This window comes from Neomonachus schauinslandi, chromosome 4 (genome assembly GCF_002201575.2).
Source record: "Neomonachus schauinslandi chromosome 4, ASM220157v2, whole genome shotgun sequence".
In the NCBI taxonomy this organism is placed as follows: domain Eukaryota; kingdom Metazoa; phylum Chordata; class Mammalia; order Carnivora; family Phocidae; genus Neomonachus; species Neomonachus schauinslandi.
Genome location: NC_058406.1, coordinates 11,250,428 through 11,275,795, shown reverse-complemented (window position 1 = coordinate 11,275,795; position 25,368 = coordinate 11,250,428). Strand labels below are relative to the sequence as shown.

Genomic DNA, 25,368 nt, shown 5'->3' with positions numbered 1-25,368 from the left:
CCCCCCCCCCCCAACGGCAGGCGAGAACCTTGCCTTCCCCCCCAGGAGAGAAGCCTTACCTGTGTGACAAGTGCGGTCGTGGCTTCAACCGGGTGGACAACCTGCGTTCCCACGTGAAGACTGTGCACCAGGGCAAGGCGGGCATCAAAATCCTGGAGCCTGAGGAGGGGGGTGAGGTCAGCGTGGTCACCGTGGATGACATGGTCACACTGGCCACCGAGGCACTGGCGGCAACGGCCGTCACTCAGCTCACAGGTGCGGGCTGCGGGCAGCAGGGGGTGGTCACGGGCAGCTGGCCTCCGCGGTGGCCGCGACGGGGCAGGCGCCTGAGGCCTGAGGCCCTGCGGACTCCGCCCGCCTTTGCCCGCAGTGGTACCAGTGGGGGCTGCGGTGACCGCCGACGAGACGGAAGTACTTAAGGCCGAGATCAGCAAAGCTGTGAAGCAAGTCCAGGAGGAAGGTGAGAGGGGCCGCCCGGAGTGTGAACACGGGTGGACCCCGAGGGCCGTCCCCATCCTGACCACGGCCCCCACCTCCCACAGACCCCAACACCCACATCCTCTACGCCTGTGACTCCTGTGGGGACAAGTTCCTGGACGCGAACAGCCTCGCACAGCACGTGCGGATCCACACGGCTCAGGCACTGGTCATGTTCCAGACGGACGCGGACTTCTACCAGCAGTACGGGCCGGGCAGCGCGTGGCCGGCCGGGCAGGTGCTGCAGGCTGGGGAGCTGGTCTTCCGCCCTCGGGACGGGGCCGATGGCCAGCCCGCTCTGGCAGAGACGCCCCCCACAGCCCCTGAATGTCCACCGCCTGCGGAGTGAGCGGGCGTCCCTCCTTGTGACTGTTTATTTAAGGATGGCCGGCACCCTAGATCTGAGACGGGTGGCCCCGTTCCCTAGAGAGAATAAATTCGATTATTTTCTAACGCTGCCTATAGCTCCCTGTGGGGGTGGGGCGGGGAGCTGGCAGAGCTGTGGCCGAAGCCACGGAAGGGCTGCCCCTCCCAGGCACCAGCCGGCACCGACCTGTTCCTTGGCCAAGCGGCCAGGCTGTCCCTCCCGCAGAGTGGGACTGGTGCCTCTGGACCGGTCTAGGAAAAAAAAGCTGGCCGGAGTCGGGGTGTGGGCGGCACGCTTGGGGCCAGAGAGACCGTGGCTCCGTGCACCCCATCCCCTCATCCAGTCTCCCCCTTGGGCTTCTCACCTGTTCAGCTTCAGGACCTGCGCTCCCCTCTCCGCCGTGGAGCACAGCTGTGACCCTGCTTCCCCTCTGCCCAGTTGGGTTGGCTTACCAGGATCCAGGCACCCCAGAGAGAGCCCAGCTCAGAAGCCCGTTCAGCCAGAGCGGCAAGGTAGGCAGAGAGCCAGGCCCAGCGGGCCACGGGCCCAGTTCTGTTGGGCTTGGGGAAGCAGGAGGGCTCCCCCCTCACTTCACAGGATCAAGGCCGAGCCAGTGCCCCGCTCTTTCGGGAACATTTATTTGCCCTCAACCGATGGAGTCTACGACCAGGCTGAGGGTCAGAAACGCGTGGCCAGGGGCTCTGATGGGGGAAGGTGGGGGACACGGCCAGCAGGGGCCGTGGAACAGCTCATCCTTACCCTCCTCGGGAGGGAGAGCTGACGCCGTCCCTGCCCCTCTGCAGTTTGCTCCGAGCAGTTGTAATCCCTCCCTCAGAGATGGCGCCACCTCCTCACTCCGAGAGCCCCGTGATTCTCTCAAGTGAGACCATCAACTCTGTGGTCCTGTCCCCACACCCCGCCTCCCCAGCTTGTAGTGGGTCCAGCTGCAGGGGGAGCAGGGCCCAGTCGCCCCACCCTCCTTGCTGGCGCCGGGGCAGGCCTGAAGGAGGAAGGGGCAAGAGACGAGACACCAAAGTTTGCCCACGAGGTTTCAGAGTTTGCCTGGTGGGTGGTTCCCCCGGCCCCCCCCCCCCCCCCCCCCCCCAATCCAACTTTGAAGTGCCTTCCACGTTACCGGAGAACAAATAAGTTCGGTCTGTGGCAGAAACCTCTTTTGTACAAGATAACATGATGCTTGGGGAGGATTAAGTGGCAGGAAGGGAGCAGGTCCCATGGACAGACTGGGGGAGGGAAACAAGCGGGATGAGAGCCAGCTGTTCCCATAAGCAAAGGACCCTTGGTCCTCCCAAGTGACAGTCACATCCACACTTGACGTGTTTTGTATTTTTTAATAAAGTTTGTAATCCAATGGACACACAAAACAAAACTGCGCTGAGAAAACCAGTTTCATAAATTAATAAGTGTTAGGAAGTTGGGGGGGGGGGGAAGAGGTCAAGGTAACAGGAAGGGGGGAAGCCAGTCTTTTTTGTACAGTCTTTTTGTGTGTGTGACACTTCCAAATCGCGGGGGCAGGGCCCGTGCTGTAACGAAGCGCACTTATACAAATGAGTGACAATACAAAGTCTGAGTATGAAAATAAGATTCTTCTCTGAAAACACATTTTTGGCACAGATTAAAAAAAATGTATGTCAGGGGAATTTGATTTTTTTTAAGTCGGTATTATATATATTTATATATATTATATATTTATATGTACACACATCCCAAGTTCCACATATCCCACCAGGAAAGAGAATCCTCCTGTCTGCTCTTTTTCGATTGTAAACTATACATCCGGGTGAATCACAGATGGTGGCGGCAAGAGAACTGAGAAAGGTGACACATTCAAATGAACAAGGGGAAGGGCGGGGTGGGGACAAAACAACCCAATGAAATGTTCCTTGACCCCAGTGTTTCGGCAGAAACCTGATGTCCTGCGCTCGAGTCCTCGATGTGTGTGTTTCAGGTCCACCAAGACATCCAGAGTGTCACAGCCTGTCTTCACTGTGCAAAAGTCCAAGTCACTAATTTAGTGCAAAGGCAGTTCTGTTCTGTTTCTTAAAAACAAAAACAAAAAATTAATTCCACTGCCCAGTTCCTTTTCTCCAAAAAGAGGAGAGAGAAACCCAGCCCCAAGGTGTCTGCAGAGTCCATCGGGTGGTGGTCTGTCCTCGGGCTAAATGTCATGTAAACACACAGGTAGCAGCACCACTGCCCAGAGGGGTCTGCCCCCCTGAGCCTGGGGGGGAGCGGGCTCGAGGGCAAGGCTGGCGGCTGGCAGTGGAGGAGGTCCCCTTCAGCAGCTGCTTCCTCCACGTGACTGGGGGGTCCTGGGTTTACTTTCTGCTGCAGAGCCTCGGGGAAATACACCGAGTGGCGGCCATCAGTGGCTCACACGGAGGCGATGACAATCATGAGGTGGGGAGAAATGTTGGAGACGCTGGCAAGGAGGTCGGGGGCCAGACGGGACAGGTGGCTCTCGGAGAACTCGCAGGGCGGGAAGATCTGCAGCACATAGGCGGGCTGGGGGGGGGGGGGGGCGAGAGAGAAGAGTGGGATCCCCTGTCTCCACATCAGCCACCCCACTGCCATTCTTGAACATTCCCAACTGGGGGCCCAATACGCCGAGCTCAGATGAGTCCGTTCCCCCATCAGCTAATGCCGCCGGGACTGTCCACCAGGAAGAACCTAGGTGTCAGCAAACTAGCCACCTGAATGGCCCTCCGGGGCAGCCTCCGCAGCCCGGAGCTGAAAACCTCTGTGGTCTCAGCGGTCCCGCCCTGGGTTAGGTCCAGGAAGGACCATGGGGGCCCCACCTCTACACTCCGCTCGAGTCCTCTATCCAAAACGCCCTTCTGCCCACCTCGGAGAAACCTCTGGACTCCTCGGAGTCGGCACTGGTAGCCCGATTAGACGGCTGACCAGCCTGACCATGTGTGGACAGCGGGCTGACCTGATTGGAGCCAGGGTTGGGAACGTTGATGATCCCTGCCGCCTGCTTGGCCTGCAGATAGGTGATGAAGGCCGCCTTGAGGGACTCGGTCTGGCTCACGACATCCTCCTGGTCACGGCCGCAGGGCAGAGCCAGCAGCAGACAGTAATCTGTCTCCACCTGTGGAGACAGCAGCAGCTGTCGGTCATCCGGGGCCTCCCCTCAGGACAGTGGCCCCGTGTGGAGGCCTGTCCAACCGGGGGTTCGGCTGCGGAGTCCACAAAAGACCCCCCCGCCCCGCCCTGCCCTTACCCTTAAAGTCCACCCTATTTGTTGACTGAAAAAAAACGGTTTCTGAGCCTAGAGGCATTTTACACCCCCGCCGGCGACAGAACATGTGGGGCAAGCCACGTCCTCCCTCATGGGCAGGGCAGTCGCTTGCCTGGGCCCCGAAGCTCACCGTCATCCTTCGGGCAACCCCTTCCAGCTGTGAGGCCTCCAGCCGCATCCTCTGGGCGATCCTCAGCGGGGGGCCTCCTTCCGACAGGGGCAAAGACCGATGGGCCAGAACATTGTTGCCAGAGACAAAGTGGAGCTGCACGGCAGCTGTGTCGTTCTTGAGGGCCAGCAGGCCCTGCCACACGATGGGGTACTTCTGCTCTCGGGGAGACAAACAGGAAGTAAGCTCCCTGCTGCAGAGCAGAGCCATGCTGGACATGGCCCCAGACAACAGCTTACTGGTCTAAGTGGGGACCTTAGGACCTTCAACACAGCGCAAAGCTCGGAGGGGAGCCGGGGAGGCCCCCTGCCCAGGCTTACCTTCAGGAGCTGGACCATATCCACAGGCCTCTGGGAAGTCAAGTGTGGAGAAGAATCTGGTTTGGGAGCGGGCTGGGCTTCGGTGTGCGTCAGAGCCAGTCCTGGAGGGGTGCTGGGGCTTGAGGTTGTGGGGACAAACAACGGCTGCTTTGGGGCAGCCTGAGCAGGGAGAGGGGCCGGGAGGTCAGGCTTCATGGAGACGGACACGGGGGAGGGGTAGGAGGTCTGGCTGGTTTCTGCCTGCGCCCTCTGAACCTGGGCATGAGGCTCGGCTGGCCTGGTTGCAGGTATGGTTGGGAGGCGAGGCTGTTCTACTCCTGTCTGGGTCCCCTTCGCCTCCTGGGAGACCTGAGGCATCTTGCTGCTTGGTGGCTGGCCTGGCTGGCTGAGCTGGGAGGGCTGCGTGGGCTGGGCAGGCTGTGCGGACTGCACGGGCTGGGCAGGCTGTGTAGACTGTGCAGGCTGAGTGGGCTGCAAGGGCTCACCTTCAGGAGCTGGGCCCTAGAGTTCGGCAGGGGAGAGAGGAACGGAGAGGAAAGCGTGTTACACACGGCACCCTGCCCACCGCCCCCCACCCCCACCCCACTCCCCAGCCATGGGCTCCCGGGCAGGGTCAGCTGCAGGCACCCCCTGGAAGTCAGGCCCACAGCAGTGATCCTCTTGGGCACTCAGCATTGAGGGTTCCGGGGAGAGGTCACCCCTCACTCTCCCCCACACCTCTGCAAGGAGGCACCGCCCCCCATCAGGTCCCCCCAGAGCGCACCCTCTGCACGGTGATCGAATTCCCTCACCCTGCAATTTGGGGAGCGCCTCTTTAAACTCAGAAAAGGCGACATGTGTCCAGGCCAGCACTGGTACCCCAACCAGCGCAGGGAGCGACGCGGCGGCACGGCACTCACCTGAGCGGCAGCCTTGGTCCGAGGAGGTAGACCGATGGAGGCGGCGGCCGGAAACTGAGTGTGCGTGAGCTGAGCGGGGCCGTGGTAGGTGCGGATGTCTCCGTATCTGTACTCCTGGAACAGCTCCCCACTGGAGTGCACGATCTGCACGCCGTGCGTCACCACCACAGGTGGGGTCAGAGGCAGCCCCTGCAGCTGGTTGCTGGGGGTGACCGTGAGGATGCGGGCCTCCCCGTGGGGCGCGGGGGCCGGGGCCGCTTTGGCTTCCGCCGTCTTGGCTGCGTCTTTCCCGGGCTGCTGCGGGACCTTGCTGGCCGGCGGCCCCTTCACCACCCCGTCTGCCGCCCGGGGCTGCTCGCTGACCGCCGTCACGTGCGGGTGCACCATGATCCTCACGTCCCGGGGCACGGTGTAGGGGTGCAGTCGGTACTCAGACTGCATAACCAGCACCTCCGACTGCACGGGGGCCGCAGCCCGAGCAACAGGGAGGTGATAATGCACTTCTTCCTCCGGAGGGTGCTGGGGGGCCAGGGCCGGCACACCAGCCGCAGCCGGCTGCGGTGTGCCCGCACGCTGCGGGGCCCTGACCTCTATCTGCTGGGGCTGCAGAGGGGCCCGCGGCGAGTGAAGCGTCTCCGGCCGGATGCTGTAGGTGATGCTGGGCAGCGTGGGCGTGTTCATTCTCACCTCGCCCTGGGACAGGTGGCTAAGGGACACAGTCTGGGTGATGCTGTGGGGCGGCATGATGACAGACTGCTCCGGGTGTATGCTGGAGATGAACTGAGGCACAGGAATGCCTGCCGCCAGCATGACCGTGGCATTAGTGGAGAGAGCCGTGGACGTGGTGCTGCTGGGGTGGCACGCTCTCGGGAACGGGGACGGAGCAGGCCCACTGGGTCGGGGAGAATGTGCATCTGGCTTTGTGGCTGCCAAATGGGAGACCGTTCGATCTGTCGGGGTGCTGGGCCCCGAGGCGACATGGTTCACTTCTGCAGGCAGCTTGCTGGGCAGAGCAGGAGGGTGGTGGGGATTGAGAGCGGACCCCAGATTCGCTGGCTGGAGGACCTTGGTCTCTATTTTGAGGGTGACGGGGTCAGCAAGCTTTTTATTAGTGGTGACGATGCTTGGGGTGAGGACCAGCTGGTTGTGAACCAGCACTGGGGGCGTGTTTATGCCCTGGGTGAGAACCTTCACCGTACCACCCTGGGTGACAGGTGCGGACACGGAGAGGTGGATGGGCTCGGGCTTCTCCAGGGACGGACGGTCAGCCTTCACAGATGAAATCACGGGAGACGCATTATACGTCTGGGCAGTCAGTACCAGAGTCGAGTGAGTGGCCACGTTGGCAAAGCCCGAAGGAGCCTGGGGGCCCTTGGGCGAAGGCTGTGACGGGGCCACAGAATCAGGCTTGACCTGGGACTTGGACACCGACTGCTGGAATTCGATGTCCATGGCACTGGCCGGGGGGATCTGGCTGATCTTGGCGCTGATCCGCTGCGGGCCTTCCGTCTTCTGCCCCGAGTAGCTCAGCAGCACGACCCCTTCAGACGTGTTCACACGCAGCCCAGTGCCAGAGCCCGCGTCTGCCGGGCGGTCGTCGATCACAGACATAGACCCTGGGTGGAACCGACTGTTCTCGTTAGCGCTGGGTCTAGGCTTGCCCTTTGCCGACGGCGTCACCACCGCCCCTGCCGCCGTCACCGCGCCTGTGCTGGTGGCGGTCGCGCTGCCAGAGGCGGCAGTCACCGCGCCCGCTGTGACCGTCACCGCGCCCGCAGTCATGGCGCCCGCGGCAGCGGCGTTCACCGTGCCTGCGGCGGCGTTCACCGGGGCGGCGAGCACGTTCACCGGCCCCGTGAGAACATTCACTGGCCCCTTGAGGACGTTCACGGGGCCGGCAGGAGTGTTCACCAGGCCTTTCAGAGTGGCCACTGAGCCCTTCACGGGGCCCTTCAGGGCATTCACGGGGCCGGTCAGGGCGTTCACGGGGACCAAGGAGACGTTCACCAGGCCCGTCAGAGCACTCACCAGGCCGGTCAGGGTTTGAGGAGCTGGCTTTGCCAGAGTTATCTTTTGTGAGTTCTCCAAATCGATGCTCACGGGCATCCGGCTGATCACAGAAGTAATTTTGGGAGCAATGACTGGAGCCACCTTTTCCTTTTCTGCGGCTACTGGAACCTCTGGGGCCTGTGTGTCAGAGGTGTTGGGTGCTGGAGCTGCTGGTTTCTCTTCTAAAGGTGGCTTTTTGGGCTCAACTGGAGGCAGGGACGGTGCCTCATGCAGGCAAGGGGCAGCGCTGACAGGCTCCGCAATGGCGGCCGTGACACTCGTGGAAGTGATGCCAGTGGCGGAGACGTATTTGGGGTCCATAAGGATCTTCCTCAGTGTACTGGAGCTGGTGTCAATGTCGGAAGCTTTTGTGTCTGGGGGAAGAGCTGGAGATGGGGTGGACTGAGCCCGAGGCTCCTCCTGCCTGGTGATCCACTCGGTGATCTTAGCAGGAGGGCTCTGGTGTGGGGCCCCCCCAGAGGCAACAGGGGGTGGGAGCTTTGCTGCAGTTACCGAAGGGATCGTGGGGGTGGGGGTGCTTGAGTCACTGGGTGGGGTCACGGGGTCACTTTCAATGATGGAATGCACCTTGAATCTGGCTTGAGGTTCATCCTCCACTGGTGCTGGCTGGGAGGGAGGGGGAAGGTCTGGGAGCGCAGACACTCTGGTGGGAGTCTCCTCTTCAACGCAGCTTTCTTGGGGCAGATTCTCAACGGATGGAGTCTCGCTTGGGTCCGAAGCACAGGACTCAGGCGGAGTGGACTGGGGCTTTTCTCTCTGCTGCTCTTCCTGTGGAGTTTCTGGGGGTGGCACTGCCGTCCCCTCATCTGTAGCAGGACTCTTGCATTGAACTTGGTCAGGTTCAGGGATGTGGGTCTCTGCAGTGCCCCCTGGTTTCTTATTTGTATTCCGTTTGCGACGTGATCGACTTGACTTCTGGCGGCCTTTCTCTTTCCGAGCAAGAGTGACTTCTGCTTCTTTTGAGCCTTTGGCTTCTGGCACTGGCTGGGAGGTCCCGCTGCTGTTCCCCCCAGCTTCCTTGGTATCTGCTGGGTCTGCTGAGGGGTCAGGGGCACTGGCTGGTGGTCCAGAAGATTCTGTAGCAGCTTCGGTCTCCAAGATGCCAGACACGGCCTCATTGGTCTCAGGCTCCATGCCCTCCCCGGGGGGCTGCGGCGCCTGAGAGCGGGCCTGTGGATCTGTCTGGGATTCGGCGGGGTAAGGTGCCGCTGCTGGGAAATTCTCTGCCTCCCCAGAAATGTCGTTGATGATGGAGCCAATGGCTGCAGCCAGTTCTGTTTCACTTGCTTGGTGTGCCGGCTTGTCCCCGTCCTCAGTGGAGAGGCCCTCTGGCGCACCTGCGGCCGCTGCCTTGAAGGCCGCGGAGGCGGCCTCGGTGAGTTTTGCGATGTTCTCCACGGCCTGCTCCAGCTCCGTCTGCTTGGCTGACTGACTGGAGTCCGGGGGCGGCGCAGAGGCAGACACACCTTCCTCCTCCTCCGCTACCTTGTCCGGAGGGGCCAGATCGCTGTTCAACTGGGATGATAAACTCCCTTCCTTCTGGGGACTCTCGCTCTTCTCGGCGGGGCCGGCCACCACCTCCGCTTCCTTCTCGCCCGCCGCCACACTTGGACTGACACCAGTGTCCACGCTTTTCAGATTTGCAGATCTGTCCACTGCTGACCTAGAGTTTCGAGATCTTCCTCTCTTTGACTTGGAGTTTTTTTCAGGGGCTGTTTTCTTCTCCACCACTTCAACTGCGGGGGCTTCTGGTGCATTTCTGTCTGTGCTCATTTCTTTTTTCTCACGTTTTTGTTCACTTCCTGCTTCTTCTTTATCAGCCTTGGATTTTGTGTTATTTTCTTTCGCGCTTCCTTGGGGACTCACCTCAGCGGCCGCTTCCAGACGTTCAGCATCTCCTTTGGGTTCATTTTTCCCCCTTTTCCCTTGTGGGCCACCAGCAGCTCCTGATTTTTGGGCTCGTGGGGACCTCCATCCCTCAGCTGGTTTGAGTGTCTCAACTGGTTCTTTCACCTCGGTCTCCTCATCTTCTTCAGCCCGACGGCGGGTTTTCGGAGGCCTCCCCCTCCTTGGGGTCGTGGGGACCGCTGCAGCCTCCTGCAGCTCTCGCTCCAGTCTCTTCCTGGTCACTCGTGGCTGCTCCATGGGCTCCTTGACGGGAGAGCGGCTCTCGTGGTCACCCATGGTTGCATAGACACTCCTCACATTCCGGCGCCTCGTTCGGCTGAGGGGCAGACTTGGTTCAGGGTGTTCTGGGTCTGCGGCTGAGTTTTTAGAGGCGGTCCTTGTAATCTTCTCTGCCTCCATCTTCAACTCTAAAAGCTTCTGTGCTTCTCCCCGAGGAGAACTGGACCGCTTAAGCTTCTCCCGGTCTATGCGCTCGCTCTTCCTGGTGACAGGCTTCTCCACGGTACTTGCTGCGGCGGCCTGAATGGGGGTCTTGGAACGCTTGCTTTTGTTTGGCTTTTTCTCTTTCGTAGCAACTGGAGGATCAACCTCAGTGTCTTCAGAAGCTTGAGGCTGGACCTCAGGGACAACTTCAGCTTTCTGATTTGTACTAGGCTCAACATTAGCAGCTGAGTTTGGCTTTTCCACTTTTGGCTCGTCAGCTTCCTCAGGCTTCTGAGTTGGTTTTGAAAGTGGATGGGTACCATCAGGTTCTGGATCTATGGTGACCTCTACCTGGGAAAATGAGGCCCCGGGAGTTGGAGGCTTGGTGTCCAGATAAGGCAGCTGATCAGCGGATGAGTCCTCTTCCACAGCCAACGGAGCCCCAGCAGCATCTTTACTGGTGTCCACCCCTGAGGGCAGGTCAACCTGTTGGGTCTGCTGCACAGCAGTGGCAGCCTGCTCAGACACAGGCTTCGCTTCTTCGGAGGTGGAGGCCGGCTCCCTGGGCTTCTCTTCTGTCACCAGAGGCACCTCCCCTGCTTTGTCGCTGGCTATCGTCTTCTCCAGTGATGACGACGCGGACTCTGGAACTACAGCTGTGACAGGAGGAAGCCCAATCGGAGGGGGAGTCTTCAGTTCTGACTCTTTACTCTCAGAAGCAGATTCTGGGGTCTCAGGAGGATCCTCAGTATCTTCCTGTTTCTCAACCTCTTTGGGTTTTTGGTCTTTTTCCTTTTCTTTCTGTTGCATTCGTGTGAGTTCCATAAATCTGCTATGGAAAAGAACTACTGGCTCTTGAATCAAATCGGCTGTGCTGTTTGCTCCATCAGATGTCTGCCGCCCATACAACCTACCAGAAATGAAGTCTGATTCTTCATCTTTTCTCTCTAGATGCTGCAATCGCTTGGAATCTTGTTCAAAGATTGAACTGTGTAAAAAACGAGATGCAAATAACTCTTGTCTTTCCTGCTCTTCTTCTTTATGATCATCTTTTTTATCATCCATTTTTCCTTCTGAATCAGTCCGAATTTTCTTCTTTTTCATGTACCAGGATGGAATAGGTCTTGGAGCAGAGTCAACCTTTTCTTTATCTTTGTTGTTTCGAAAATTAGCAAAACGGGAGTCCCAATCAAGGAAAGACCAATTTTCTTCTCGAGATGAAGAGAGCGATTTAGCTCTTTCAAGCAAAGCCTTGGTGTCTGGTGTGATTGTCTTATCCAATGCAAAAGAATAAAATTTGTTCCTTTCTAAAGAACTAGAGAGTCTTTCATCTCGCTCACGTAGTTTGTCTTCTCTGTCCCTCAATAAAAAAGACAGCCGAGAACTCTCATATAAAGCAGAAGCTCTGGGTGAGTGGGACTTGTGTTCACCATCTTCATCAGAATCAGAAGGCACCTCACCAGGTTCCAAGTCACGTACAGACCTCTTTCGAAGGCTCTCTCTCTTAATTATGCTATTTGGGAAACTCACGTCAAATCTGCTGGCATCTTGTTTCATTTGAGAATCCCACCGATTTAGTTCATCTTCAGAATTCAAGACAGAGAGCTTTATTTTGGCTATGTCTGCCATCTGTTCTCTCCTGCTAGAATCATAAGGATTAAACTTTAAGGACTCTTCTCTGACTGTTATGTTAGAATAGGGGAGACCTTTTTCATCTGCCTTAGGAGACCCTTTTACTGACATGAGCCTAGGGGAGCCCACAGGGTCGTCCTCCTCATGGAAGGAACCATGCCGGATACTGGGAGAGCCGCCAGTCCTTTCGGAGTCTTCACTGATTTGGCGTGAACTTCTGTAATTCCTCTCTCTCTTGGTGCAGGTATCAAAATCAATGTGGTCCATCCTTTTCTTTTTGCTGGGAGGAGAGTCATCAGTGACATCTTGGGGGGGGTTTGCCTACCTCGTGAACCAGACTCCGTCTTTCATATTCATCTACATCTTTTTTAGGACTGCCAAACTTCTCAGACTTGGCAATTTCCATCTCCATCTGCTGTTTTCTACGACTCTGCTCCATTTGTTTTCGGTAACTCTGCGTGTGATCAATATCAATGCCAATTTTTTCTTCAGTATTTACTGAATGTGGTTTCTCTTGGCTTGATTTACATTCAGGTGTCTCATCACGAAGACTGCAATAGTTTTTCCTAATATCTTCTCTCTCTGGTCCTTGATCATCTAATAACTGCAGCTGTTTGAGTTGTGGTTTTGAAGGAATGGGTTTTTTTGACTGGATTTCTTGATTTTCCACAGATTCGCATACCAGTTCTCCCAGCCTCGCTTGCAGGTCTGAGTTGGGCCTTGAGCCAGTCCCAACAGAAACACTGGCAAGCTCCTGACAGTCTTTGGGGCTGGGAACAGCATTAAGTCTGTCTAGTTTGATTTTTTTAGATTCTCGTTTAAGAATTTCTTTCCTCACAGGCTTTCTTTCTGACTCTCCTTCCCTCAGCAGAATGACATCTCTAGATGATAGGTCAGGCTGCTTTTTTAAAAGGACCCGAGCGTCCTCCAACTCTGGACTACTTTTCTTGACTTCTGATTTTTGCCTTTCTGCTTTCAGATTGGAATCTGCAAAACGCCTCTTCCTTGCTTCCAGTTTCTCCAAATCTACAGCGCTGACCCCGTCAGCAGTCTGCTCTGGTTTTAGGTGCTTCCTGGGCTTAAGCCTACCTTCCTTATCTACCACTTCGATGTGGCTAGACAGTCCCTTTTCCTTTGGCACTTTCATTCGAACAGATTCCAGTTTAGACAAGTCAGACTTTGTAGGCTCCGTTTGACAGACCTGAAGTTTCTGATCTAGGGCAGAAGACTTGGCATTGTCATTATCAAGCCTGGCTTTCAGCTTTTCCAAAGAAGTGTGGTCAATAACTTTCCCCTCTTTCTCTTTCACTCGAGTCAAAACCACACAGGGCATGAGCTCCAGGCGGTTTTTTGCTATTCCTTCTTTGTCAGCTTTCTCTCTGCTCAATTTATTAGAACTCCTTGATTTTTCAGGGCTCTGTTCTCTCTCATTTTCTTGGTCTGTCTCTGAAGACTGAGAACTAGGGGAATGAACTTTTCCTTTTCGTTTCTGCTTTTCAGTTTTGTCCTTTTCCACTTTTTCCTTCCTTATTAAGCGTCTCTCTCTTTCCATTCTCTCAGGATCGAAAGTCCTTTCTTTATCTGTCTTTTCATTTTTAGTATAGCGTTCCAAACGAGATTTGTCAAGTTTATCATATCTTGGAGGGGAAAGTGAGCTACAGCTCCCGCTCCGGTCTGAGGATCGGCTGTAAATCCTCCTTTCAGAATCACTTGGCAACCGCTCCGACTGTGAGGGAGATGCTCCAGGACTCTGTGGGCGTCGCAAGTGCACTGGGCTCTGACTGCGCTCAATTGGCCTCCTCTCGTGGTCTCTGTCCCGGTCAGACTCAAACCTTTCACGTTCTCTCTCTCGTTCCCTTTGCCTGTAACTGTACTCCCGAATATCTTGTTCATAAGGATCATTTCTGTAATCCCTGTATTCTCGAGGATCATCATAGTATCGTGATTCATAGTAGTCTCCTTGGTAAGTTTCCCATTCTGAATAAAATTCTCTCCCTCGGGCTGGATAGTCCCGTCTGGAATCCTCAGGATATGTGCCTGGAGTACGAACATTCTCATAATATGTACGATCTTGGCTATAGTCATAAGATCCCCTTCGTTCCTCTCTACCAAATACGAAAAACAATGTATTAGTTCTTTTGTTTTCTTATCATTGACACATTAAATCACACACAAGATGACAAAGTCCTGCTTCTAAAAATCTTGGGCGCCTGAGTGGCTCAGTCAGTTAAGTGTCTGCCTTTGGCCCAGGTCATGATCCTGGGGTCCTGGGATGGAGCCTCACATCAGGCTCCCTGCTCAGTGGTGAGTCTGCTTCTCCCTCTCCCTCTGCCACTACCCCCTCCCCCGCTCATTCTCACTCTCTCTCAAATAAATAAAATCTTAAAAAAAAAAAATCTGCCACTGTTTACTCATTAGTTAGAAGTGGACCATCCAATACCATCCGTAGCCACAACCCACACGTGGCTATTGAGAACTTGAAATTTGAGATGTGAATACAGAATACACACTGGACTTGGTAGATTTAGTTTAAAAAAAAAATTCTTCAGTAACTTATTTAAATTGGTTATATGTTGAAATAATATTTCAGACATACTGAGTTAAATAAAATTAATTTTACCTTTTCATTTTTTACTGTGTCTACTAGGAAATTTAAAACCACAAATTTAGGTTGCATTATGTCTCTACTGGACAGCACTTCAGCCTTTTTTATTCTTTTGGTTGAGGTGTCATGACTTATAATGAGCACTAGTATTCAACAGTATCACATCCCCACATTTCTAAGTCTTTCATAATTACTTTTCTGTCAAAAGATATTATCACAACTTGGGAAACATATGCATTATAGGGAAAAACAGAATAATTTAGCTGAAATCCTCTCACCTACGTGACCCACATGATACTGATAATACCTCTCAGTTCACAATTAAAAAAAAAAACACATTGGGGGGGGCCAGTCTCCCTCGGCTATCTCCTCAATTGTAAAATAGTGGTAACCTTTCCTCATAAGGCTCTTAAGAAGATTAAATAAGATTCTGACATACTGTGAGGCACATCCTTGGCCTTCAGGAATGTTACTTTTCCCCAAGCCACCACCTGAACACAAGCTTTGTAAGAGGATTTCTCAACTGTGAAGGAACTGACCGTGGTTTTCTCTTACAGTGACCTACCCATGGGTATTCACGATAGGATTAAATGTACACACAAGAACACGTCTGATGGATAAAATGAAATTCACCCGTAACACAGACCAATTCTTTCCCTTTTGCTCACTCTCCACTTCTGTCCCCTCAAGGTCATACACTCTACACAGCACTGCCATCAGCGGCTTTACTGAAACACAAAAAATTTAGAACTTAAGCCCCTAAAAGGCAGGAGCTTTTTTCGGGTCTTCTTGTAACAGTGTTTGGCTCATAGGAGGCACTCAAGTATCTGCTGGAAGAATGAACCTTAGAAAAATATGTCAAAGCTACTACTGGGTGATGCTCTATCCCGCCCTCCACAGCAAATGAAGCATCGAAGACTGAACATTTAAACACTGGAAGCATTAATAAAACATTATTGTATGTATTTATACAGAATTTCTCAGTCCAAAGAGAACATTTTATGGTACCTCTGTATTACTTTAATTGGATTCAAGATGATCTTTCTAAAGTTCCACAGGAATCAGATTCTTTGCCTAAATAATGACCAGCTACCTTAAAATAAATGTTACTAAGCATGGAACTCGGCTAATTTAATTCATTGCCAGCATAAATACGAACTCCAAGGAAGCATCTTTTCATACATAAAGGTAAACACACTGTATGCTTTCTAATATAAAGTGATTAAGACACCTAGAATGGTCACTGGCTCACTGCCCACATTAACAGTAGGCTTGGGGAGCCTGGGTGGCTCAGTCGGTTAAGCGTCTGCCTTCGGCTCAGGTCATGATCCTAGAGTCCCGGGATCGAGTCCCGCTTCGGGCTCCCTGCTCAGCAAGGAGTCTGCTTCTCCCTCTGACCCTACCCCCTTATGCTCTCTCTCTCTCTCAAATAAATAAAACAAAACAAACAAAAAAAACCCACAGTAGGCTTAAAATCATACTATAAAAACAGTCTCAGGTACGTTTTAGATTAATCAAACTAAAACTATATCCAAAAATGTGAAGTCACATAAATCAAAGGTGTACATGTAAACATTAGTGCTGGAGCGCTATTCAGTCTAATGAATACTGATCTGGCACGTATTTTGCTGGGCCCTGACCACCAAAAGAAATGAGTGCTCCTGCCCTCAAAGAGAGCCAGGCAAGCAGGAGACAATACAGCTGCACACTTGTACCCTGGACAAAAGGGTCTCCAAAGAACCTGGAAAAGCCAGGTGTTGAGATAACTCTGTTCACATGACTGCACAATATCCCAACTCCCCTAAGGAGGTGGGAAATTCACCTAAAGCGTAACAGGATCTTGTAAATTCACCTTGAGAATCATTTTGGTAAAGTGTTTAAAGCTCAATGCACTAGCAGATAGGAGCCCTGGGCTTATCTCCAGCCCATGGTCTTGGCCTGTGACCTATCAGCAAAGTCATCTAGTCTTCAGTTCCTACCAAAAGTAACACAGGAGAAGAGTCACGGCCCTACCTCTCTGACACAGTATTTGAGGGAATAAATGAAATGCTACTTTTAAACTGCAGTACCCTATGCAAATCGGTCACTGCATTCCTGAGCTAAGCTATCATTAGAGGTAAAGCAGTTTTTTCATTCATGCATTAACTATCCAGTGGGATGACTTCCTTCCACTCTATGCAAAGGGCAAAGAACCTCAAGTTCTACTGCAAGGAATTATTCCATAAGCACTGCCATCTTAGTGGCAAATGGGGCAAAACGGAGTCACAGTTAAGTCCCACATCCTCCTGCTTCCTACATTAGGAGATAAACTTCATTCAACAGGAATAAATAACCATGGGTAAGAACGAAAGAACAAAGCCAGAGCCAGATCATTAGTAAAATGAGTGAATTTAAGTGTTAACATACAAAAATGAACACCCGCACAGCATTACCCAACCCTCACAAGACACCATTCTCTGAAAAATATTTAATGTATGCACAGAAGACCTTAAAGGATGTTTTATGTCTTAGGTGCCACTAGACCACCAACACACTTTCCACTAGCTTATGGGGAAGGATTCCTATCAGCACTTAAAATGTTAACAATGCCTTCAAACTGCTACTTGGGGAGCCAGGATGGAAAACGTTTCTCTCTCTCCACAGACCCACATATTCTCCGATATATGCACATGCACCCTCCCTCACACACACATACACAAACCGACAGAGGAAAGCCTTGTATCAAAACTGACTTTCTGGCTAAAGGACTGTGGATTCATCTACTGGCGAAAAACTTATCAAATCCTTAGAAGTTCAAGCTTTTGGGAATTTGGCTGTAGGGTACATTTTTCATTTAAAAAACCTCCCCCCAGGGCGCCTGGGTGGCTTAGTTGGTTAAGTGACTGCCTTTTGCTCAGGTCATGATCCTGTGGTCCTGGGATCGAGTCCCACTGGGGCTCCCTGCTCAGCGGGGAGCCTGCTTTTCTCTCTGCCTGCCACTCCCCCTGCTTGTACGCTCTCGCTCTGTGTCAAATAAATAAAATCTTAAAAAACAAAACAAAACAAAACAAAACAAAACCTCCTCAGGGGTGCCTGGGTGGCTCAGTCGATTGGGCGTCTGCCTTCAGCTTGGGTCGTGGTCCCAGGGTCCTGGGATCAAGCCCCACATCAGGCTCCTTGCTAGGCGGGGAGCCTGCTTCTCCCTCTCCTCCGTGCCTGTGCTCTATCTCTCTGTCTCTCTCGCTCTCAAGTGGATAAATAAAATCTTAAAAAAAAAAAAAAAATTAAAAACCTCTCCAGGGTATATGTGCTATGGTGAGCACTGTGTATTGTGTAACACTGATGAATCACAGACCTGTACCCCTGAAACAAATAATACATTATATGTTAATAATAATAAAAAAAATCACTAATAATCTAACCACCCTGAAATAGATACAAATGCTGCTATATATAAATTTATGTATGTGTGTGTACATATATGTATTCTATGTGTATGTGTATACATATCTTTCCAGTCTTTTTTCTTTACATATATGTACTTTTGTTTTGTAAAATTGGGTCATACTGTACCCTACTGCTTTACAACCCACTTTAAAAACTTTCATTAAATCATTATTGCATTATTAAATATTTTTAAAGAAAAAGAATGCAAGGGGGAGCCTGGGTGGCTCAGCCATTAAGCGTCTGCCTTCGGCTCAGGTCCTGATCCCAGGGTCCTGGGCTCGAGCCCTGCATCGGGCTCCCCGCTCAGTGGAGTCTACTTCTCCCTCTCCCTCAGCCTGCCACTCCCTGTTTGTGTGTTCTCTCTCTAATAAATAAATAAAAAAAAGAAGAAGAAGAAGAATGCAAGGATGGTTCAACTACAAAATTCAATCAATATTATACACCATATTAATAGAATGAAGGAAAAAACACATGATCATTTCAAATGAAAAGAAAATCCAGCACCCTTTCATGATAAAACAAAACAAAAAAACCAAACACCTTATCAAAGCAGGAATAAAAGGAAACTTTCTGAACATAGTAAGTGTATGCGAGGGCACCTGGGTGGCTCAGTTAGTCTGCCTTCAGCTCAGGTCATGATTCCAGGGTCCTGGGATCAAGTCCCGCATTGGGCTGGCTCTCTGCTCCATGGGTAGCCTGCTTCTACCTCTCCCTCTGCCCGCCACTCCCTCTGCTTTTGCTCTCTCTCTCTGTAAAATCTTAAAATAAAACAAAACAACAACAACAAAAAACACCAACCCCTCCCCAGGGCCACCTGGCTGGCTCAGTTGGTAGAGCATGTGACTCCTGGTCTGGGGGTTATAAGTTCACACCCACATTTGGGTGTAGAGATTAGTTAAAAATAAAATCTTTAAAAATAAATAAAAATTAAAAACAACTTTCCCAGTATTCAATGACTGCCATACAATATTCCACAAGGAAATGACTCAAAAAAATATATATACCCTCTATGACTTTAATAAAAATAAAGTGGCAAGAACAGGCAGTAAAAAGGGAATATATTCCACAGGTTTCTGGCAACACAATCAGGATCTGACTCCTACTTGTTGTAGACCCCCCTTTTATACCTAAACCAGAGTGTCTAAAGACATTTTTCACACACAGCCTTTTACCACATTATGTACAGAGGTGGAGATCCAGTGGTGACATTCCAGGAGACTTAATCACAGAGGCGTGTCTGGACAAACAGCTTGACCATGTGGATGATAGTTTCCATTTTCAAATGTGATCGGCTATTGAAGCACTTGATGACACTATGTTAGGGTGTTTTAATATATTCAGTCTAAAAAAGAGTCAACCATCAGTTTGGGGACAGTTCTAAGCTAACAGAGATAGCCTGGTCCGAACTATGAGACTTAAAATGATTCGGAACTGCAATGTTTCCTACAAGCAGCAGGAAAAAAAAAAATCAAATACTACATAACCATGACCAAAAAAATTAACAGGAGTAAATAAGGTTTCCTTGTATATTGCTGAAGTTACCAATTCATATATGTGCTTTGGCTTACTGATTCACAAATTCTTTAGAAGATTCAAATTTAAAACAAAGAAAGCTCTTGATAATCTTTTTCAATTAAAAAAAAAAAATTTTTTTTTTTCTTAAAGTAGGCTCCACGCCTAGTGTGGAGTCTAATGCGGGGCCCAAACTCACGACCCTGACAGATCAAGACCTGAGTAAAGATCAAAAGCCAGAGACTCAATGGACTGACCACCCAGGGGCCCCTCAATTTTTTTTTTTTTACTAACGGCATGAGCACATGCACAGTAATAATCTGGATGTTGTCATTACTAAATATACAGGGCACTTAGTTTGCGTGCTCTTCAACATGTTATCATATTTAATTTAAAACTGTTAAGCAGGATGATTTGTACATAAAGTTATAACCTAGCAAAACAGTAACTCAAATTCTAGGAGCATTCAGTGAGAAATGTATTCAGCTTAACCTAAATCCCACAAGCCACATGAAAACAGAATTCATAAAAATAAACCTGTGTTTCTATATGAGGGGATAAAAGGAAAGGAGTTTTTTTGGGGGTAAGTGTAGAAATAAGGGGTGAAAAATAAAATGTAATCCCATCTAAATTTGATGTATTTGGTATTTTAAAATCCAAGCTATGCTGATAGGTTTAACATACATACCTTCTTACTTGGGGAAAAAAAATACATACCTTCTTTCTGCTAACATTTCATAAAAGTCTCTAATATCTTGACCAGATTTTTCCATACAGTGATAAAATGCCAGCTGACTTTCCCGATTTGCAAAGTCCACCTTAAAAAGAAAGAATAGCAGGTGTCTGATTCAAGTTTCAGGTTTTCAAGATGGAAAGCATTATTGAATTTGAAAATCCTTCCCAACATAGCCTTCTGGATAAACTTCAAGAGCAATCTGTCTCAACTAAAAATAGTCCTAACTGAAACTGTTTTTTGTTAACGTGAAATCTCTCTCAAATTCAATAGAAATCTCGATATAGAACTATAATTTAAGGTCTCAGAACCCAATACTGAAGGAGTGGAAAAGGCAAAATGGAAAACTGAAACAACATCTATCGAGAGTTGCCAAATAATCAGATCAACTAAACCCAGAATCTGTGTTAGATGTAAATTTGCTGGAACCACAGTTAGAACATAAAATAAAATATGGAAGAACATTTAAACTTCACTCACAGCTGGACCTCAGAGTCATTTAAGCCTATGATACCCATCATCTTTCAATATCTTATTTCAAAAGACTCGTTTCAATTTAACCATCATAGGTATTAAGTGCATAAATTCCTTCAAATTATCATGAACAGGAGAAGAGGAAGAGAGGATCATTCAGGAAGCTGGAATGAGTCATACTTTGAGCTCCTGGGTGTGCAGGTACCCACACGTGAATGTGGGCCAGCCTGCACCAAGAGCATACATGTAAGCATCAGGTACCTGGAGTGTAAAGAAGCACATTTCCTTGAATGACATGATTTTTTAGGGAAAATTCTGTGGCTAATGACCCTGTGGCCTCAAGTAGCCAAGTATACAAATAGTAATATTCCCTTTAAAAACAGGACATACAGTGCATATCCTATAAACCACTCCCCTTGCTGGCCACCTACAAAATGCATTATTAAGAGGGTGGGATCTCAATATGATTTTGTTTCACTTCTGTTTAAAGTCATTCTGCACACCTTAATTTTATTCCCACCGATTTTCCTCCCCTTGGTCTCTTTTACAGCTGCTTGTGCATATTCAATTTCATTGTAGAGAACCAGGGCCATGCCTTTTAAGCGGTCAAACACCACCTATAAAAAACAACAACAAAAACCAAATAAGAGCCTCATCCACTAGACTTAAGTGTCAGTCCCAAGAAAATCCTAAGTCTCAAGGATGCTGCAAAGAAAAAACATATTTATATATTTTTTATTCTAGAAAAAATATCAGGCTTTTCCTGGTGATTCATGTTGTAGTGAAAACACACAATAAAAATGTGGAGGGACTGTTTACAATTGTGGATATTGTGGCTTGAAGTATATCATGCCTTTATTTTGTTTTTCTGTATTTTATTTTCCATGTTGACTGAGTCCTGTACTATACTCAAGTAAGCATTCTTATAGTTCTGGCTCAAAAAAAAAAAAAACCACACCCTTGAAAGAGAGAAAACGATGTAGAACACTGAATCAACAATAAATTTCAGTGAATTCTGGTTATAAGTAGAATTCTTAACTTAAAGCTGCTGGATTTTTTATTTATGCTAGCAGTCTTTATGATGTGTGTCTCTCCAAATGACAAAAGCTACACTGAAAGAAATGCCGTGCCCACCACAGTGTGAATCTGCTCTTAAGGAGTTCAAAGCTCTCCTTTCACATAATGGAATGGGGTCCAGAGACCCTCCTCCTGCTGGGCACAGGTATGTACATTACCAACATCGGTTAGATGTGTATTCTGTTGTATGATCGTCCCTTTAAAGTCATCTTGTTTTTTTAATGAAGTCAATTACATATTAATGTGAATATAAATAGACTAATTTTAATGAGATAAAATTATAAAAACCCCTAAGAAACATTCTATTTAACAGTATTATGCAAATTAGTTTCAAAATTAATCTTGGCTAGTTCAAAATAGTTTTCCAAAATACTTCCTCATATCATAAGCTAATAGACACAGATGCCCTTCTATGACAAGTTATGAGTGATTAAAGAAAATGTCAACACTAAAACTTGGGGCTGACAGGACAGAATACCAAGAATAGAAGTCAGAAGTAACTTGACACCAACACCAAAACCTCCCACTTACCTTTACCACAGGCCCGTATCGGCAGAAATGTCGTGTTAAATACTGATCCGACACGTTTGAAGAAAGCCCGTCTAACCACACGCAGTTTGTAGGCATGCTTTTTCCAAAACCCAGCTGGATAGGAGAGGTGAAATTTCTATTAGTAAAGTCACCAATTATTCAACTACAGATTCTGAAAAAGACCGGTCTTCTGTAGGAATCTTATCGACCATCATCCCAAAGGGCAACCATCTGGTTAAAATCAAATAGAAATTTATATAAAACCAATTCTGCCAGGCTAAGCAAGTATTAATTCATTGCATTTTAGTTTATGGACTCCAGGCACTTAGCTTTTTTTTCTTTATTTCTATTTATTTATTTTTAAAGATTTTATTTATTTATTTGACAGAGCACAAGCAGGGGGAGCAGCAGGCTCCCTGGTGGGGCTCAATCCCAGGACCCCGGGATCACATGAGCCGAGACGCTTAACCGAATGAGCCACCCAGGCAGCCTATTTTTATTTTTTAAAAGATTTATTTATTTACAGAGCACCTGGGTGGCTCAGTCGGTTAAGCGTCTGCCTTCAGCTCACGTCATGATCCGAGGGTCCGGGGATTGAGCCCTGTGTCTGGCTCCCTGCTCCGCGGGGAGCCTGCTTCTCCCTCTCCCTCCCCCAGTTTGCGCTCTCTCGCTCGCTCTCTCAAATAAAATTTTAATTTTTTTTAATTTTTAATTTTTTTAAAGATTTTATTTATTTGACAGAGAGAGCACAAGCAGAGGGAGAGGAAGAAGCAGGCTCCCCACGGAGCAGGAAGCCCGATGGGAGACTCGATCCCAGGACCCTGGGATCATGACCTGAGCAGAAGGCAGACGCTTAACCGACTGAGCCCCCCAGGCGTCCCTAAATTTTTTTTTTTTTTTTTTAAGAGTTATTTAGGGGCACCTGGGTGGCTCAGTCGTTAAGCATCTGCCTTTGGCTCAGGTCATGATCCCAGGGTCCTGGGATCGAGCCCTGCATCGGGCTCCCTGCTCCGTGGGGAGCCTGCTTCTCCCTCTTCCACTCCCCCCACTTCTGTTTCCTCTCTCCTGCCTCTCTCTCTAATAAATAAATAAAATCTTTAAAAATAATAATAAATAAAATAAAATAAGAGAGTTATTTATTTATTTATGAGGGTGGTAGAAGGAGAGGGAGTCTCAAGCAGACTCCATGCTAACAGAGCCCGATACGAGGTTGCATCTCACGACCGTAAGATCACGACCTGAGCAGAAACCAAGAGTCAGACATTCAACCCACTGTGCCACCCAGGTGCCCCAATATTTTATTTTTTAAGTAATCTCTACACCCATCATGGGACTTGAACTTACAACCCTGAAATCAAGAGTCCCATGCTCTACAGACTCAGCCAGCCAGGCACCCCAGCAAGTATTAATTCAGTTTATAGTATAATAGGATGAGGATGCAAAGAATTGTATCACTTTTATGATTATCTAACTGTACTGCAATTTTAAATAATCAGACATACACACAAAAAACCTCCAAATCATAACAAATCATAACAGCACGATAACTTATGCAAAGTCCTTTACCTTGAGGCGATTATTTCCAAGGTACTCCCCATCCATCTTCTTAATAGCCTTACAAACACTGGCAATATCACAGTATTGCAAGAATGCATACTGAGGAACTCCATTTACTTTCTTAATATCAATGTCCTGAAAAAGCCAATGAGCACCACTTAGTGACATGCCAAAAGGAAAAAAAGCAGAATAATCCAAACCTAAATGAGGTGCGAATTTCTCAAAACAAGTCATATTCCCAAAAATCATTTTCTTAGTTAAAATTGTACATCGTGATGCAACTGTAAATAGCCTGAAAGGACTACACAACACAGCATTTTTTAGTCACAACCATGAAAACCTTCCTATGTGAAGCTCTTTGCAGAAGAGAAATTGCAAACTCAAAATTTAAAATCCATAATACCTGTTAAGAGAAATTTATAACGAAAAGGTTGTACTTGTTTCAAAGCGGTACATATACTAAAACTGGAACAATACAGAGAAGATTAATAAAGAAAAAGGCAATAAACCTAATAAAAATATTAAATAAAGGTTTTATTTAATAAAAACATAAGAAATACAGTTGACCCTGAACAACAGTGTGGTCGCAGGGGCAGGGGGGCGGTTAGGCACCAACCTCCAAGGGAGTTGAAAATCCACATATAACTTTTGACTCCCCCCAAAACTTAACTACCACAGCCTACTGTTGACCAGATGCCTTGCAGATAACACAGGCAATTAACACGTATTTTGTATATATTATTATTACTGTACTCTTAAAGTAAGCTGGAGAAAAGAGAATGTTATTAAGAAAATATTAAGGAAAAAAAGTTCACATATAAGTGGATCCATGCAGTTAAAACCCATGCTGTTCAAGGGCCAACTGTAATTCCCTTCTGCAACAATCTAAAATCCTTATTAGGGGCAGGCCATTTAAAATATAGTATCTGAGAAGAGTACAAATGGTAAAGAAATCAAGTTTTCAGGGGCACCTGGGTGGCTCAGTTGGTTAAACGACTGCCTTCGGCTCAGGTCATGATCCTGGGACCAGCGGGGAGCCTGCTTCTCCCTCTGACCCTCTCCCCTCTCATGCTGTTTCTCACTCTCTCTCTCAGATAAATAAAATTTAAAAAAAAATTTTTTTATTTGACAGAGAGAAACACAGTGAGAGAAGGAACACAAGCAGGGGGAGTGGGAGAGGGAGAAGCAGGCATCCCGCGGAGCAGGGAGCCCAATGCGGGACTCGATCCCAGGACACTGGGATCATGACCTGAGCTGAAGGCAGATGCTTAACGGATTGAGCACCCAGGCGCCCCAAATAAAATCTTTAAAAAAAGAGGGGCGCCTGGGTGGCTCAGTTGGTTAAACGACTGCCTTCAGCTCAGGTCATGATCCTGGAGTCCCGGGATCGAGTTCCGCATCGGGCTCCCTGCTCGGCGGGGAGTCTGCTTCTCCCTCTGACCCTCCTCCCTCTCATGCTCTCTGTCTCTCATTCTCTCTCTCTCAAATAAATAAATAAAATCTTAAAAAAAAAAAAATCTTTAAAAAAAGAAAGAAAGAAATCAAGTTTTCAAAAAGTGTTTGTTTTTTTTTTAAGATTTTATTTATCTGACAGAGAGACACAGCGAGAGAGGGAACACAAGCAGGGGGAGTGGGAGAGGGAGGCTTCCAGCTGAGCAGGTAGCCCGACACAGGGCTCAATCCCACATGACCTGAGCCGAAGGCAGACGCTTAACCAACTGAGCCACCCAGGCACCCCTCAAAAAGTGATTTAAAATTTGCAATCCTAAATTAGAAGACTCATTCTGTCAGTGTATCTAATGGAACCAAGCCTGGTGACTGATATATATCCTCTCATATCCAGAATCAATATATAAATGCCCAAACTACTTTGTGAAGATGTATCAGAACACCATCCCTAGATTAAAGAAACTCTATAAAGGCATA

At 49.0% G+C, this 25,368-nt stretch overlaps 2 protein-coding genes across 2 annotated transcripts in view; one reads left to right on the top strand and one right to left on the bottom strand.

Moving 5' to 3' along the window:
- The window catches only part of ZBTB17 (zinc finger and BTB domain containing 17), a 30,799-nt gene extending 28,842 nt beyond the window's left edge, over positions 1-1,957 (top strand). Inside the window, exons 11-13 of the mRNA XM_044913814.1 lie at positions 46-255; positions 371-460; positions 543-1,957. Coding sequence (XP_044769749.1) covers positions 46-255; positions 371-460; positions 543-826 — 584 coding nt within the window. The 3' untranslated portion in view covers positions 827-1,957. The remainder of the gene's footprint in view (positions 1-45; positions 256-370; positions 461-542) is intronic.
- Positions 1,958-2,991: 1,034 nt separating this feature from the next.
- SPEN (spen family transcriptional repressor) overlaps positions 2,992-25,368 on the bottom strand; it is a 92,592-nt gene continuing 70,215 nt past the window's right edge. Inside the window, 10 exon segments of the mRNA XM_021684051.2 lie at positions 2,992-3,367; positions 3,798-3,956; positions 4,237-4,431; positions 4,596-5,096; positions 5,495-11,842; positions 11,844-13,632; positions 19,788-19,888; positions 20,781-20,894; positions 21,886-21,999; positions 23,452-23,577. Of these exon segments, the coding sequence (XP_021539726.1) occupies positions 3,236-3,367; positions 3,798-3,956; positions 4,237-4,431; positions 4,596-5,096; positions 5,495-11,842; positions 11,844-13,632; positions 19,788-19,888; positions 20,781-20,894; positions 21,886-21,999; positions 23,452-23,577 (9,579 nt within the window). The 3' untranslated portion in view covers positions 2,992-3,235.